This window comes from Aquarana catesbeiana, linkage group LG12, assembly GCF_042186555.1.
Source record: "Aquarana catesbeiana isolate 2022-GZ linkage group LG12, ASM4218655v1, whole genome shotgun sequence".
NCBI classification, from domain to species: Eukaryota; Metazoa; Chordata; class Amphibia; order Anura; family Ranidae; genus Aquarana; species Aquarana catesbeiana.
Genome location: NC_133335.1, coordinates 81703982 through 81721196, shown reverse-complemented (window position 1 = coordinate 81721196; position 17215 = coordinate 81703982). Strand labels below are relative to the sequence as shown.

Genomic DNA, 17215 nt, shown 5'->3' with positions numbered 1-17215 from the left:
TTTTGAAAAGGACATGTGACCCAAAAGCACATCAGGGATGTGTTTTTGGGTTTTCCATTGAATTCAATGGGAAGGTGCTATTTTTTCTTTTTTTATTTTCTTTAACTGACCAAACATTCACCAAAAATGCGGCAAAAAGTTTTTTTTACACTGCAACGGACCAGTGTGAAGAAATACATAGAATTTAAAGGGAAGCCTTTTTCTTTTCCTTGCAATTTTTTTTTTAAACACAAAAGCGCTTCAAAAACTGCTCAGCATGAAAGCAGCCTTAGTAACTGAAGTATCAGTTTTCAGTGAACTGTTTAACTAGTCCTTGTTCCCCTTTGTTCCAATATACAGGATCAAATAGACCACCTTGTAGCCCTGAAAATTAACGCCTGCTCCCTCAACTCCAAACTGCCCGCTGCAGAACGCAAACAAATCATGCAAGATCTGGAGTGTGAGAGCCCCAAAACCAAGCTTCTGTATATCACCCCTGAAATGGCCGCTGCCTCATCTTTTCAGCCCACCCTGAACATGCTGCTTTCTCGGGGCCTCCTGTCCTATCTCATCATAGACGAAGCCCATTGTGTCTCTGAATGGGGCCATGATTTTCGTCCTGATTACCAGCGTTTGGGGACCTTGAGAACTCGCTTGTCGCAAATACCCTGTGTTGCTCTCACTGCCACAGCCACCAAGCAAGTACAAGATGACATTATATCATCACTGAAGCTGCACCAACCAATTGCAATGTTCAAAACACCTTGCTTTCGTTTCAATCTTTTCTATGATGTTCAGATGAAGGAGCTTTTGTCAGATCCTTATGGGAACCTCAAGGATTTTTGTTTGAAAGCTCTAGGAGAGAAGAAGCCTACAGGGGTAAGAAAAATTAAATCAAATAAACTGGAATGGTAAATTGTGTTAATGATTTACCAACTGCTCACTTTAATTGCCAGTATAACCTTAAGGCATGCATGTCTGTTACTTTTTAAAACACTAACAAATCTAAAATCCAGTCTTGAATATACACTATATTAACTAAAGTATTGAGATGCCTGCCTTTACACGCACATGACATCCCAGTCTTAGTCCGTGGGGTTCAATGTTGTGTTGGCCCACCCTTAGCGGCTATAACAGCTTCACAGATGCATACTTAAGCTGGTCACACGCTGTCAGCTTTTTTTCAACCTACTGGCTGAACAAAAAAAGAATAAAATGAACAAAAAAAGAAAATGCAAGAGAAATGCATTCTGACCGGCTGCCGTCATATTGCACTGATCAATGGCTGCAGCTGCTTTTCGAGAAAAGTTTTCCAATATATCCCTTTAAAAGAGGTTTATCAGAAGATTTGGTTAAAACATGTAAAAGCCAGAAGATTGTTTTGTTTTTCTAGGGCAGGCTATAAAACATAAGGAGGCATTTAAAACGTTTGCCAACAGATATTTCTGGTAAGCTACGTAATACATTGGTCTGCTCATACACAGGGTTTCTCTGGCTGTGGAATAGTGTACTGCCGTACCAGAGACTCTTGTGAGGAAGTGGCAATACAATTGACTCAGCGAGGCGTCCCCTCCAAGGCCTATCATGCTGGTAAGTGACAGTTTATAGATTAAACCATTTTTTGCATAGTATACTTTAAAAATATAATTTACCAAAAGTACAAATGTTTTTCTTTATTAGGTCTCAAAGCAGGAGATAGAGTGAGTATCCAGAATCAGTGGATGGACGAGGTTGTTCCAGTGATAGTGGCCACCATCAGCTTTGGAATGGGAGTGGATAAAGCCAATGTGAGGTGTGTTGATCTGATTGTAATATTAGGATGTAGGAAATCTATTCATTACAATCCTGTATTAACTTGCCTTTTATTTGTGGCAGGTTTGTTGCTCACTGGAATGTTGCCAAGTCATTGGCTGGCTACTACCAAGAATCAGGACGGGCTGGCCGAGATGGCAGGCAATCTTTTTGCCGTGTCTACTACTCCCGTACTGACAGGGACCAAGTCAGCTTTCTTATCAAAAAGGAGATCACAAAAGCTCAGGTGAGTTTAAGCATCCAAGGCTAAACTACTCATATGCTGCTTGAATTTAGAGTTTTTTAAAAGAAAATATTTAAAGGACTAATTTACTTTTAGTGAAATTGTACCTTATGAACCCCCTCTATAGTTCTTGCTTGTGCGGTCAATACTTATTCACATCCCCACCCCTAATATTTTTGCTGTGCGGTGCTGGCGGGCACTGTACAATTTTTCTCCTAAACAATCCCAGCTAAACCTTGCAACCGCTATGCATGCATGCTGCTGTCCCTGTTCCTTCCTATGAATAGGTCCATACTCAAGGAGTCATCTATAGAGTTGAATAGGACTGTGGCAGCAAAAAAAAAAGTCAGGACTCCACTAACCAGGTCTGGAGTACTACTACTACTAACAATTACCCAGGTCTGGAGTACTACTACTAACAATTACCCAGGTCTGGAGTACTACTACTAACCATTACTCAGGTCTGGAGTACTACTACTAACCATTACTCAGGTCTGGAGTACTACTACTAACCATTACTCAGGTCTGGAGTACTACTACTAACCATTACTCAGGTCTGGAGTACTACTACTAACCACCACCTAGGTCTGGAGTACTACTACTAACCACCACCCAGTTCTGGAGTACTACTACTAACCACCACCAAGGCCTGGACTACTAATACTAACCGCCACGCAGGTCTGGAGTACTACTATTAACCACCACCCAGGTCTGGAGTACTACTACTACTAACCACCACCCAGTTCTTGAGTACAATTACCCAGGTCTGGAGTACTACTACTAACAATTACCCAGGTCTGGAGTACTACTACTAACCATTACTCAGGTCTGGAGTACTACTACTAACCACCACCTAGGTCTGGAGTACTACTACTAACCACCACCCAGTTCTGGAGTACTACTACTAACCACCACCAAGGCCTGGACTACTAATACTAACCGCCACGCAGGTCTGGAGTACTACTATTAACCACCACCCAGGTCTGGAGTACTACTACTACTACTAACCACCACCCAGTTCTTGAGTACAATTACCCAGGTCTGGAGTACTACTACTAACAATTACCCAGGTCTGGAGTACTACTACTAACCATTACTCAGGTCTGGAGTACTACTACTAACCACCACCTAGGTCTGGAGTACTACTACTAACCACCACCCAGTTCTGGAGTACTACTACTAACCACCACCAAGGCCTGGACTACTAATACTAACCGCCACGCAGGTCTGGAGTACTACTATTAACCACCACCCAGGTCTGGAGTACTACTACTACTACTAACCACCACCCAGTTCTTGAGTACAATTACCCAGGTCTGGAGTACTACTACTAACAATTACCCAGGTCTGGAGTACTACTACTAACCATTACTCAGGTCTGGAGTACTACTACTAACCACCACCTAGGTCTGGAGTACTACTACTAACCACCACCCAGTTCTGGAGTACTACTACTAACCACCACCAAGGCCTGGACTACTAATACTAACCGCCACGCAGGTCTGGAGTACTACTATTAACCACCACCCAGGTCTGGAGTACTACTACTACTAACCACCACCCAGTTCTTGAGTACTACTTCTAACCACCACCCAGGTCTTGAGTACTACTACTAACCACCACCAAGGTTTGGAGTCCCTGGTATATTAAATATACAACTTTAATCCCAAGAAACCTGCATAAGAGGCCACTCCTCAAAACTTATCTCATCCAAATGAAAATTCTCACTCCAGCAAGTAATCAAAAGTAATTAGTAGAACTGTGCCCCCTAAAAATATTATTCATTACAAAATGTATGGATTAAAATACCATGTTAAGTACATAGACACTTGGTAAATATCTGCTGGCCACTGCATTATAGCAAGTTCCAATATACACAGTACTTATAGCAGTCCTTTTTTTTCAGTAAGTGTTGAATGTTGTTCACAGACAGCTACAACTGAAAAGAGCTCAGCCAAAGCAATCTATATCCGCTCAATAGGGACTGAGACTCATTCAGTAATAATATACTGTATCTCTAGAATCATGTATGTCCTTATGAGATGTCTCAACACCACTAATAATGCAATGCTTGAACTGGGATCTTTTCAGTTGTATAGCTGTTTGTTAACCTCCCTAGCGGTATTCCCAAGTCTGGCTCGGGGTGGAATTTCAGAACCAAAAGCTGTTCCCCCGAGCCAGACTCGGGATCGCATCGCAGGATCCAGGAAGAGCTTACTTACCTTGTCCCCTGCATCCTGCGATGTCTCCCCGCTGTGTGAGTGGCTCATCCTCCACACAATTCATCATGGAGCCAAGCTCCGTTCCCTGCAAGCGTTGCAACGCACGGGGATGGAGAATGGCGCAAAATTCAAAAAGTGAAACACACACAATACATACAGTACACTTACATTACCGTATGAAATTATTTCACATCCCTTTTGTCCCTAGTGGTTTCTCCAGTGGCCTGCATGAAGTTTTATATCATAAAAACTGTTATTTCTGCCTGGAAACTGGAGATTGTCCATAGCAACCAAAACCATCCTTTTACATCAAAAGTGGTTTTAGACCAGCTAGAAAACTTGCAGAATTGAGCGATAGTGATTTGTGGGGAGATCCGTCATCAAACACTGAAAAGTAATGACAGCAACAAATCTGCAACTGAGCAAATTTCAGTGTTTTTGATTACATTATTGAATAATTTTTATTATTATTATTTGGTATAATTATTTATAGTTATTTATTATATTATAATTTATGATTTTGTGTTTCAAACTTTATCATACCCGGGATGTCTACTAGACTCTGGTTTGGACAGATTTAAGTGAGGTATTCCTAAGAATTATAGGCCTACAATATAAAACACCAAATTTCCATGCAAAATAATGGTACCGCTTTCAGCATCAAAAATATGAAATAATCATACCGCCAGGGAGGTTAACTGTATTTAGTAAAAAATATATATATGTGTTGAATGCGCTACTCTAAAACACACCACTCTGTTATATTCCAGATTTACACAATCATTATGCCCCCCAAAATTCTACGTACAGTAGTGCCCCACTTTCTCACCCTACTGGGTGTACTTTACATAAATTACAACATAAATATATGCAAAAATTAGTGCGTGACATTTATAACCAGACTAAAATGTCCAAATTCATGTGCAATGTGCAATTAATGCCAAGATCTCTGTAGTATATGTCATCCGTGACTTTCCGTGACCCCTTCACCACTTTAGTGCCAAGACCACCACCACCTGGATTGACCACTCACTAGATGCTGGTTAAACTGCGCCTTTGGTTCATTTATTTGGGATAACCACTCCACATATTCCGTATTGTTGCTGACCCCAGTGCGCTATATATACGCCATGTCCTCCTCATATGAAACAGACAACGATCATTACGCAATATGTAAAAACTATTTTATTAATACTCAGTTTAAAAAGGAAGTATTACACTCACATTTCCAGGTGCCCATAAGCTGGCACCAAGCTATTCCAGCAGTTGGTAATGGGTGTAGGGATGGCGCCGTGTGAATCCCGTGTCGGCGTGTGGTGCAAGCCTCGTTCGCAGCCGGCTTGCGCTTCAGCCCTCGCTTTCGCCTAGCACGGAAGTGACGTATTGGCGTGACGAAAATCTCCCAAGCGCAAGCCGGCTGCGAACGAGGCTTGCACCGCACGCCGACACGGGATTCACACGGCTGGGACTGTCTTGAAGAAAAGGCTGTTCAGTGTTGGGCAGTGCTGCACAGTGAGGATCTTGCTCACTCTATTTTCTTCCAGGTAAATCACTTTTGCAGAGGGGGTTGAAAGGGCTGTAATAGTCATATTTTCCCTTTATAGTAGAACTTGTGTTTTTTTAGTGTTAAATATGTGTCTCGCATGCATATAATTTGCTTTCCACTTGGTGCTTCCTTAGGTCTATAACATTACAGAGATGTCAGCAGGTTCAAACTGAACAGCGTGACTCATTTGTTCTTGGTTTGTATTAGGTGTCGTGGCTGTGTAGTTCCCTGACACATACACGGAACGGATATAAGCTGAACATATTTCTAGAAAATAAAAATGGAATAATAGGTGCGATTGATCATTTAGAAATAACCGCAGACTCTCTTTAGGTAGTGATATACTGGTCAATGTTACTGTGGTCTTCCAAGCAGCGGGTGTGACATAGCTGTTGATCAAAAACAACAGACAAAATATTTGTTTATTCATAAAGTAATTGTCATTTTTAGTTTTTAAAGCGGAACGTTACCCATAACAACTTGATAAAAAAAATAATGTTCTTTAGCAAGGAACTTATATTCCACATGTTTAAATATGCTACCAAAATTAGTGTGCTGTAAATTTCCTCCAGCATGGCTCCTGTTTCTTCTTGCTGGAAGCTTCCATTTTGCTGAAACCCTGAGAAACATTAAATGTTTAGGCTGTCCGCAGATCCGCTTTAATTGTGTCTGATTTTCGGCACATTGCCAAAAATGGAGAGCAACTAAGCAAGTGTAGAGCAGGGTGAGACATTGTATAACTGGATTTTAAACAGTATAGGCACTTATTTTTTAATGTTTTGATCACTTTACTTGCAAAAGAGACCAGCTTGAAGTGATCTAGCAGGACTTAATTTTCTGACTAAAGTTCACTTTAATCGCTTTCTGTCCGCCGTATAGTAAAATGATGGTGGAGCAGAGAGGCTCTCGTTCTGGGACGACGTCCTATGACATCGGCCCATTCAAACGGCACATGCGAGCAATCAGGAGGTTGCAGCACTGAGATTTCGATTGCAGCGTGTCCCCAGGACACAGCTCGTCACCGACAGTGGTAAACAGCCAATAACCGCGGCTGTTTTGCTTTCAAAAATTGGGTCATTTTGGGGGCTTTTCCATTGTCCTGGTGCTCCAGGGCCTTCAAAAGTGTAATAGGTCGTCATGAAATTAGATGTGTAATTTGTGCTGCCTGCATGTTGGGCCTCTGTATGTGGCTAGGTTGTGAAAAATTCTCACACGTGATATCGCCATACTCGGGAGGAGTAGCAGAATATGTTTTGGCGTGTGGTTGCAAGTATGCATATGCCATGTGAGAGAAATAATCTGTTAATATGACAATTTTATTTTTTATTTATTTATTTTTTTTACAATTCTCCATTTTGCATAGAGTTGTGGGGAAAAAAATACAAAAAATGCACCATGCCTCTTATTTAGGGCACTTTCACACTGAGCCGCTATATTTAACTGCGCTTTACTGTCGTTTTAGCGCCACTTTTTGGCCACTAGCGGGGTGCTTTTAACCCCCCGCTAGGGGCCGAAAAAGGGTTAAAATCGCCGCTGTAACGGTGCTTTGCCGGGGCTTCGGCAGCTCTGCCCATTGATTTCAATGAGCAGGGGCGCTTTATTAGCGGTGTATAGACCGCTCTTAAAGTGCCTCAAGGATGCTGCTTGCAGGACTTTTTTTTAGCATCCTGCCAGTGCACGCTCCAGTGTGAAAGCACTCGGGCTCAAAAAAATGCTTATGCTTGAAGAAGCTCAGTAAAAATGTGCAACAAAAAAAAAAGCACAAGGCAGAGAAATAAAAGCTCAAATGCCTGTAACAGCAGTGTTTTTTTTTTGTTTTTTTTTTTTGTTTTTTTTTTTTTGTTTTTGTTTTTTGTTTTGTTTTTTGTTTTGTTTTTTGAGCTGCAGTGTGCATGAGCCCCTAGAGGCAGGAAAAAAACCCTTCTGCTTTGCATTTCTGATTAAAGCTTTCTGGCAGAAATAATACAAAATTCTCCTAAACTCGTCTAAACTGTGTACAAAAAACGCTCTATATGAGCAATTTTTTCCTGCCAAACGAACTGACGTTTTTTTTAAGCCCAGTGTGTATAAAGCAGTGATGGGAGTAAGTCACACATGTGCAAGTCACAAGCAAGTCTCAAGTCTTAACCTTCAAGTCACAAGCAAGTCCCAAGTTACTGTGGCGAAAAGCAAGCAAGTCAAGTCGAGTCCCTGCTAGAAGTCAAGCATGTCAAGTCAAGTCGTTTATTTTGGTCAAGTCACAAATTAAGTCAAAATACTGATCTACCCCGAAGCCGGGACTTGGGGGGAGCTTTCTTTTGTGGGGGGGGGGCAGCTTTTGCCTAGGCCAAGACACAGCACTGGTGGTGCCAAGTCATTGCAAGTCAAATAGCCCAAGTCAAAGTCAAGTCGCAAGTCATTAGTGACAAGTCAAAGTCAAGTCGAGTCATTTATTTAATTTTGTCAAGCAAGTCGCAAGTCCTCAAACAGGTGACTCGAGTCAAGTCATGTGACTCGAGTCCCCCACCTCTGGTATAAAGCCTACGGGACAAAGCTTCTGACGTAAAACCATTTAACTACTGCAATGAGTACTGAAAATCTAAGATACCAAACTGTTGAAATGTGACTAAATGGCTACTGGAATTAATACAAAAAACACTAGGAACAGAACAGCTGAAATACCTATTGGAAAGAAGTGCAAATGAAAATGGCATGTAGAGGAAAGCTACAGATGCTATAAGTTGAACAAAAATGCTCCCTGTAGTTAAATAGATCAGTAGTTACCTAGGGCTGATTAAGTGGCCTAATTCATACCAGCATGTTTTGCATAAAGAGCATAGCTGCAGCTGCAAAGTTTATAGTATTCAGGACAAAAGTTGTGATAGAAGTAAAACTCATTTAAAACCTGGCCGGGGTTCTAACCATTTCCTTCTCTATCCAAAATAGAAGAAAATGTTTGGTTTGTACATGCTTTAATATTCTGTCAATTTCAGTAACAGTAAGTGGTTTTTCTAGTTGTACAATCCTTATTGTATGAATTAACGTAAGGTTCTTGTTAGAATAATTTATATGTCTGCTTTTACAGGCGAAAAGGAAAGATACCAAAGCATCAGACAAAGCTGCAATGGTTGGATTTGAGACAATGGTGAACTATTGCGAGGAGCAGGGGTGAGTGTTCTTATGTCCTTTTTGGTAAATCCAAAAAAAGGTAACGCTGCTCCAGGTGATTGTAATCCAATGGATCAAATGTGCAGGGTGCTACCCCTGGCTCGCCACCACAATAAGGAAAGGCAAAAAGATGAGGCTGCACACCACCAAAGATCCAGTATTGATTTATTCAAAACATAATGACTGCCACCAAGACGAGGGACACCGAAGAGGTGACGCGTTTCACACGTAACTCTTCTTGAAGAAGCACAAGTCACGTGTGAAACGTGTCACCTCTTCTGTATCCCTCATCTGTTACAGCACTAGTGTGAGCATGGCACTTAAAGGGTTACCAAACTGTACAATTATTGTATGTATGATGATTAAATATTTAAAATCATTTTCAGCAAAATGTACAGTAATGTACAAAAGGTAAAAAAAAATAAAAAATTTGCTAAGATAAATTGCATTGATCTGCTGCCACTTGTTTTCCCAAGTGCTTTATCTTGCTAATAAAAAAAGTTGTTGATTCTATCAGTTTCATCTGGGGTGACAGTGCTATCCAGAGGCAGCTCTTTCCTAATGGTGTCATTGCCCCTGCATACTGGTTACAGTGCCCGTTTTTTATGTATGCAATGCCTACACATTGTTATTTTTTTATACACGATTTATAAAGCGCCAACAGTTTGCGCAGCGCTTTACAAGATGAGGGCAGACAGTACAGTTACAATACAATTAAATCCAGTAGTAAGCAGAGAGCCCTGCTCATTAGAGCTTACACTCTACTAGGAGGGAACACATGTTGTACTCTCCCTGTCTCATAGGCAGCAGTCCATGTTACAGGCAGCCTTGCTTGCCTGACTGAGCAGTCATGAGGAATTGATTGACAGCAGCTCCTAAATTGAACCTTTACTATGATCCAACCACAGGGCAGTTAGGTAATGAGTAGTGTGCAATTGTAAGCTAAGAGACAAAGTTCCATAGAATTGCAGTGCTTGCCTGCAAACCAGGATGTGTGACACAATGCACTTTCGTACCACAGAGTACAGGGACTGCATAGCGTTCATGTGTCCACTGCAAAAATCTCTGGAAAAAAAAAAAGATGATGATGATCTGAAATCTGAGGAAGGGGCAAGTCCCTCAAAACATGTTATCTTGGTGACTGGCTTCTCTCCTTTGGTTTGACATGGTTTGAGTGCTCTCCAAGATTTCCAGTTTGCCCTCTGCAGCCAACGTTCGGGTGCTCTTCTGCCAGATGAATGACATCACATTCGGTTCTGGGACACATGACTTGGGTGGGCGCACAATCTCAGTGACCCTGGCGGCTTTATTGCACACACTTCTGCCACTGTCCTGAGGCTCCTGGGTGGTGTAACCTACTGTTTGGTCCAGGACCATGTGTCATCCTTGAGCTTCTGGGATTATGTGTTTCTCCTCTCCACTATGAATTAAGATAGAAAAACCTTCTGTGTGCAGCAGCTGCCCTAGCACCCCCTAATACTTACCTGAGCCCCCTCTGTCCAGCGATGTCCACAAGTGTCTCCACTGACCAAGACTCTCCCTCCTGATTGGCTAAGACAGAGCAGCGGCGCCATTAGCTCCCGCTGCTGTCAATCAGAAGGGAGTTGCGGGGCTGGGCCACAGCTCCGTGTCTGAATGGACACAGGGAGCTGTGACTCGGCTCAGGTGCCCCCCATAGCAAGCTGCTTGCCGTGGGGGCACTCGAAAGGAGGGAGGGGCTAGGAGCACTAAAGAGGGACCCGAGAAGAGGAGGATCCGGGCTTTTATTGAAAAAAACAAAACAAGACTTTACAATCACTTTAAAGCTGAACTCCAGGCAAACAGCTGAATACACAGATGAAGTACATATGAAGCTGCTTTACCAGCAGAAAGGATATGACTTTTTGTCCATCCAGTTCTGAAACGTACACCACTTTACAACACAGCCTAGTCTTGCCTGGCAGGGACCTGTTCTTTCTCTGCTGAGGTTGCACTTTTAGTTACAGGTTCCATACCCACACACACCTTGTTATTGGACACCATGTACTGATGAGCTGTCGCTCTTTTCTCATTAGCTTACTTCTTGTACTGCAATACACCTGATTGGCTCTTTGTGCTGCTTCTCCAATTTCTCTATGAGCTCTTTGAGCTCTGCTGGTTAGGGACTGGCAGAGGCTTATCCAAAATCCAACTAAAGTTACCTTATCAAGTGGTCAACAAAATGACAGAAGCACTAGAAAGGTACAGTTAAGGGGAAAAAGTATTTAATCCCCCTACTGATTTTGTACGTTTGCCCATGGACAAAGAAATGATCAGTCTATAATTTTAATGGTAGGTTTATTTTAACAGTGAGAGACAGAATAACAACAAAAATATCCAGAAAAAACACATTTCAAAAAAGTTCTAAATTGATTTGCATTTTAATGAGTGAAATAAGTATTTGACCCCTTTGCATAACATAACTTGGTACTTGGTGGCAAAACCCTTTTTGGCAATCGCAGAGGTCAGACGTTTCTTGTAGTTGGCCACCAGGTTTGCACACCTCTCAGGAGGGATTTTGTCCCACTCCCCTTTGCAGATCCTCTCCAAATTAATAAGGTTTTGAGGCTGACGTTTGGTAACTGGAACCTTTAGCTCCGTTAACATATTTTCTATGGAATTAGGGTCTGGAGATTGGCTAGGTCACTCCAGGACCTTTTAATGTGCTTCTTCTTGAGCCACTTCTTTGTTGCCTTGGCCGTGTGTTTTGGGTCATTGTCATGCTGGAATACCCATCCACAACCCATTTTCAATGCCTTGGAGGTGCATGGATGTTCCATGTTTGACGGTGGAGATGGGGTTCTTGGGGTCATAGGTAGCATTCCTCCTCCTTCAAACACGGCGAGTTAAGTTAATGCCAAAGAGCTCCATTTTGGTCTCATCTGACCACAACACTTTACCCAGTTCTCCTCTGAATCATTCAGATGTTCATTAGCAAACTTCAGACGGGCCTGTACATGTGCTTTCTTGAGCAGGGGGACCATGCGGGCGCTGCAGGATTTCATTCCTTCATGGCGTAGTGTGTTACCAATTGCTTTCTTGGTGACTATGGTTCCAGCTACCTTGAGATCATTGACAAGATTCTCTAATGTAGTTCTGGGCTGATTCCTCACCATTCTCATGATCATTGAAACTCCACGAGGTGAGATCTTACATGGAGCCCCAGAACGAGGGAGATTGACAGTTATTTTGTGTTTCTTCCATTTTTTCACACCAGCTGTTGTCACCCTCTCACCAAGCTGCTTGACGATGATCTTGTAGCCCAGCCTTGTGTAGGTCTACAATCTTGTCCCTGATATCCTTGGACAGCTCTTTGTCTTGGCCATGGTGGAGAGATTGGAATCTGATTGCTTCTGTGGACAGGTGTCTTTTATACAGGTAACAAGCTGAGATTAGGAGCACTCCCTTTAAGAGAGTGCTCCTAATCTCAACCCGTTACCTGTATAGAAGACACCTGGGAGCTCATTACAATTAATTCATAACTTTTTGAAATTCGTTTTTCTGGATATTTTTGTTATTCTGTCTCTCACTGTTAAAATAACCCTACCATTAAAGAGGTTGTAAACCTCCAAAAAAAAAAAGAAAAAAAAACTTGCAAGACAAAGGCATAATGAACTAGTATGCATCGCATACTAGCTCATTATGAAATACTCTACCTTAGAACGATGCCCTGACTCTGAGAACATGGCTGACATCTTTCACTGGAGTTACTTTCGGGTTTGTGGGCTCCAGCGCTGTGATTGGCCGGAGCTGCGATGACGTCACTCCTACGCATGTGTGCGGGAGCCGCCGGTCATGACACAGACCCTGAAAAAACGGCACCAGCGGCCGTTTCTTCAGTGCGCATGTGCCGATGACGTCGTAATATAGTGAATATTTCTTCAACTGTGCAAGTTTAGGAGATATTTACAGTACCTACAGGTAAGCCTTACCTGTAGGTACAAGTGGTGTAACAAAGTTTACAACCACTTTAAAATTATAGATTGATCATTTTTGTCAGTGAGCCAACATACAAATTCAGCAATGGATCAAATACTTTTTTTCTCTCACTGTATGTATGAAGCTGAAGTAATTGGCCTGTCCATTGGGCCTTTGCTAAAATGTCACTCTGTAGCAGAGCTCCCAGCACTGATCCAGTTTAACTCCTTGGGCTGGTCAAAAAAGAGGATTCCCCCTCTGGTCTCTGTGGCTTTCCCTGCTGGCCACTAGTCACACCAGGACAACAGTAAGCGCATAAGGGTAGTGGGAGGTACCACGACAGCCAGTGGGGGGCACACTCTGTTCCACACACCTAAATCTGTGGAATTGGATCAGCTCCAGGAGTTCTGCTACAGATTGAAGTTTTGCAAATGGACTGACAGGTATGTTTAAAGCCGTTTTCTGCACAGGTTGGTGCTTTTGTAATTATTTTGACCCTCTGTCACTTTAAGGACTCTGTGCAGGGAAGATCAGCACCTGAACCCAGAGAAGGTGCTGATAGACTGAAGGTAATGTAAGGCATTACAATTGCATTACATTAGCAGTATAAAAGTTTACTAGTATTGTGCATTATATTTAACACCTTCCTGCCTGGCTAATAGCAGATTTACGGCCGGTGGTTCAGTTATGCTGACTGGGCGTCGTATTAAAACCTGTCAGAATGCGCCCATCACGCAGCCGCTGGGCCGCACAGCAGCGCGATCTGTCACCGACTGTGTCCCGTTGATCCCATTTCTAGCTGCCAGTACCATGTGATCGCTGTGACGTATTACAGCAGGTCACATGACAGTTGTAAACAATAGATGGCTTCCTTTCGTGCCATCTATTGAATACAACTGTGTTGCTAGCTGTTGTTGGTCAGTGTGATCACATGGTACAGACAAGGCCAATCACAGCCCATCTGTACCACGTGATTAGCTCTGACCAATCACAGCTAATCAAAACAAAACAGACCGAAGGAATCTGTTTCATTCAGTAAAATGCTTGCTTAGTAAGGATGAGTTCAGGTGTGTTCGCACAGCCCACGTGCAGAGCCCGCCAGGAAGTCGGCACTGCGCTGCGCTAATCACAGGCAGTCAGACATATCCCGATCTCTGCAGCCGCGTATCGGGACAATGTCTCGCTGCCTGTGATTAGCGCAGAGCAGTGCTGACTTCCTGGCGGGCTCTGCACGTGGGGTGTGCGAACACACCTGAACTCATCCTTATTGCTTAGTTTATAGTATGCAGTAATGCATTGCTATATGCAAACATAATGTGTAAAAAAAAAAAAAAAAAAAAATTCCCATAACTTCCACAGAGTAGTGCAATGTTACTATGGGAACATTACATTACTCTGGTCACAGTGTGTTTTTTAAAAAAAAAAATTGTCGCCTGCCACCCGATGCAGCTTGTCGCTTGCCACCGTCGCCTGCCACCCGATGCAGCTTGTCGCTTGCCACCGTCGCCTGCCACCCGATGCAGCTTGACACTTGCCACCATCGCCTGCCACCCGATGCAGCTTGTCGCTTGCCACCGTCGCCTGCCACCCGATGCAGCTTGTCTGCATAATGTTGAGCTCTTCTTTTTCGCTCTCCTCTCTTCTACTATCAGCATGCTCGATGCACTGTGGCACAACTGACTGGTTCCTCATGCTGCTTCTCAGTCCCCTAGTGGTACTAGTGCTTGGATCCTGTCCATTCAGGGACAAGGTTATGGAACACAAAAGACTTGTGTACCATATGGTACAGTGTTTATCCCCACAGACTTTGACAGGCTGCGTGTAGTGGGGCTCAACGCTGCACCTGCCTCTAAAGCCTAGTACACACAGGCCGAATGTCGGGCGACATCGGCGGGTTTAATAAAAACCGGCCAACATTCAGCCCATGTGTATAGCAGCCGGTATGACAGGCTTCTGTCGGATGAGCATGTTGGAAAACCAGCAGTGTTCTGGCGGGGGTCATCCCCCTATCAGAACACAATAGAGCAGCAGGGGAGATCGCTGTTCTAACATCGGATCGTTGGTACAATGGCTCTGACTGGAGCTGACAGTTTCTTAAAAAAAAAATTGTGCTTAAGCATTGAGAGGGACACATTGCAACTGTAAAGCCTCCTTAATGAGTTTAAATGTTGGAGTCTATGGACACATTGACCAGTACTTGACAACTATACATCTGTAATTGCAGGATTTATCAGTCTATTATGCCAGTGCTTGTATATTTGATACAACCTATTACTTCTAGTAATTGCTTCATATATAGTTACTCTGTTTTTAATTCTCTGGGGAAAACCCTATGCAAGTGCCAACCTGCCTGACAAAGAAATGAATGCATAATTTCCTTCCAGCTTTGTTCTTTTTTCTGTGTCCGCACCCACAAAGTGATCACAAAATACTGTACAGAGAAAGGAAACACCCTTTCACATAATACAGCTGGTCCGGCAGCTTTATACCTTTTCCATTGTGACGTAATTTACATTGGTTCACATATGTTTATATATACAAAGCATATATATATATATATATATATATATATATATATATATATATATATATATATATATATATATATATAATCTTATTATGGTTCACATAAGCATATATATGCTTTGTATTTATAAACCTAAGGCTTATTAACCCCTTGAAGACTAAGCCTTTTTTTGACAATTGTTGCTTGAAAATCTGTATTTTTTGCTAGAAAATTACTTAGAACACCCCAAACATATATTCTTTTTTAGCAGAGACCATGGAGAACAAAATGGCGGTCGTTGAAATATTCTATGTCGCACTGTATTTGCGCAGCAGTTTTAAACACAATTTTTTTGGAAAAAATACACTTTCATGAATTTAAAAATAACAAAATCGTAAAGTTAGCCCAATTTTTTTGGTATAATGTGAAAGATGATGTTGCGCCGACTAAATAGATACCTAACATGTCATGTTTTAAAATTGCGCACACTCGTGGAATGGCGACAAACGACGGTTCTTAAAAATTCTCATAGGTGACACTTTAAACGCTTACCATTGGAGAGTTACAGAAGAAATCTAGTGCTAGAATTATTGCTCTCGCTCTAACGATCGTGGTGATACCTCAGCTGTGGTTTGAACGCTGTTTACATTTGCGGGTGCGACTTATGTATGCATTTACGTCTGCTTGTGAGCACAGAGGGATGGAGTGCTTTTAAATTTTTTTATTTTTGCACTGTCCCTTTTTAAAAAGAAATTTTCACTGTCTTTTATTGCTGTCACAAGGAATGTAAACATCCATTATGCCAGCAATAGTCAAGTTTCAGGTATTTTTATGGAGGGTAAAAAAGTCCTTTGCACTTAAAAGCATTCAAAAACGCCAAGTTTGGCAATTTTGAATACTGACATTTTTGAAAAATCTAGCGCCTGTAAAGCGGAGTTTCAGCCTGGGTGAAAAAAAATGAAAAGTCATCAGCTACAATTACTGTAGCTGCTGACTTTTAATATAAGGACACTTATCTGTCCAGGGAGCTTTTGGCTCCAGGTGCAGGTGTCGGCATTCTTACTAAGTGGGACAGAAAGTGAAGCCTTGCGGCTTCACAGCCTGTTTCCTACTGAGCATGCACAAGTCGCGCTGCGCTTTCTTAGTGGTCCTGCTGTCTTCTGGGACCTGTGTGTCTCCTAGAATGCAGCGGGGGGATGACGGAGGAGGGTCCGAAATTTTCATAGATCGCCGCACAACGATACGGCGATCTTACACGGAAGTGGGAGCGGATAACTGGTTTTGACAGGTGGGAAGCGGGCACCTGTGGGAAGGTGGGAAACGGAGCTTCCCTTTTTTGTGTCAAGCTCCTCTTTAAGGCTCTAGTAAACCGAAAGCGATGTCATGACATCGCCTTCCGGGTTACTTGATCCGAGACCCGATCGAAGCCAATTCCTGCTTTTATTCTCGTCTCTGGCCAGCCGACAATCAAGCATGCTGGTCGCTCAGGCCTCCCAGTCAGATGGGAAAGCCTGGGAAGAGTGGTGGAGGCCGGTGGGAGGGGAGGGCTGTCCCCTCCTGCTGCGTGTATTAACAGCCGAGCAGCTGATCAGCCGCATTGGTTGTTACTACAAGAAAGTCAACCGCAGGCTCTAAAAAATGGTACCGGGGTAATCACAAGCAGAAGGCCGCATATATGCGTTATGTCGGCGTGAAGGGGTTAAACCTCAGTCAGGTCATAGGTGCCCTGCACTTAATTCTGTATTATTCTAAAACCGTAGACTATACTGATGTGCTTTATGAACACATGATTTGTAGAAATCTAATATTTTTTTTCAAAAAGTACGTGTATATTCCAGGATTAT

The 17215-nt window shown here is 42.7% G+C and overlaps 1 protein-coding gene across 2 annotated transcripts in view; it reads left to right on the top strand.

Moving 5' to 3' along the window:
* RECQL5 (RecQ like helicase 5) overlaps positions 1-17215 on the top strand; it is a 178803-nt gene that overhangs the window by 27423 nt on the left and 134165 nt on the right. For both annotated transcript variants that reach the window (XM_073608124.1, XM_073608125.1), the window contains exons 5-9: positions 340-858; positions 1464-1569; positions 1660-1771; positions 1855-2017; positions 8847-8929. In XM_073608124.1, coding sequence (XP_073464225.1) covers positions 340-858; positions 1464-1569; positions 1660-1771; positions 1855-2017; positions 8847-8929 — 983 coding nt within the window. The remainder of the gene's footprint in view (positions 1-339; positions 859-1463; positions 1570-1659; positions 1772-1854; positions 2018-8846; positions 8930-17215) is intronic.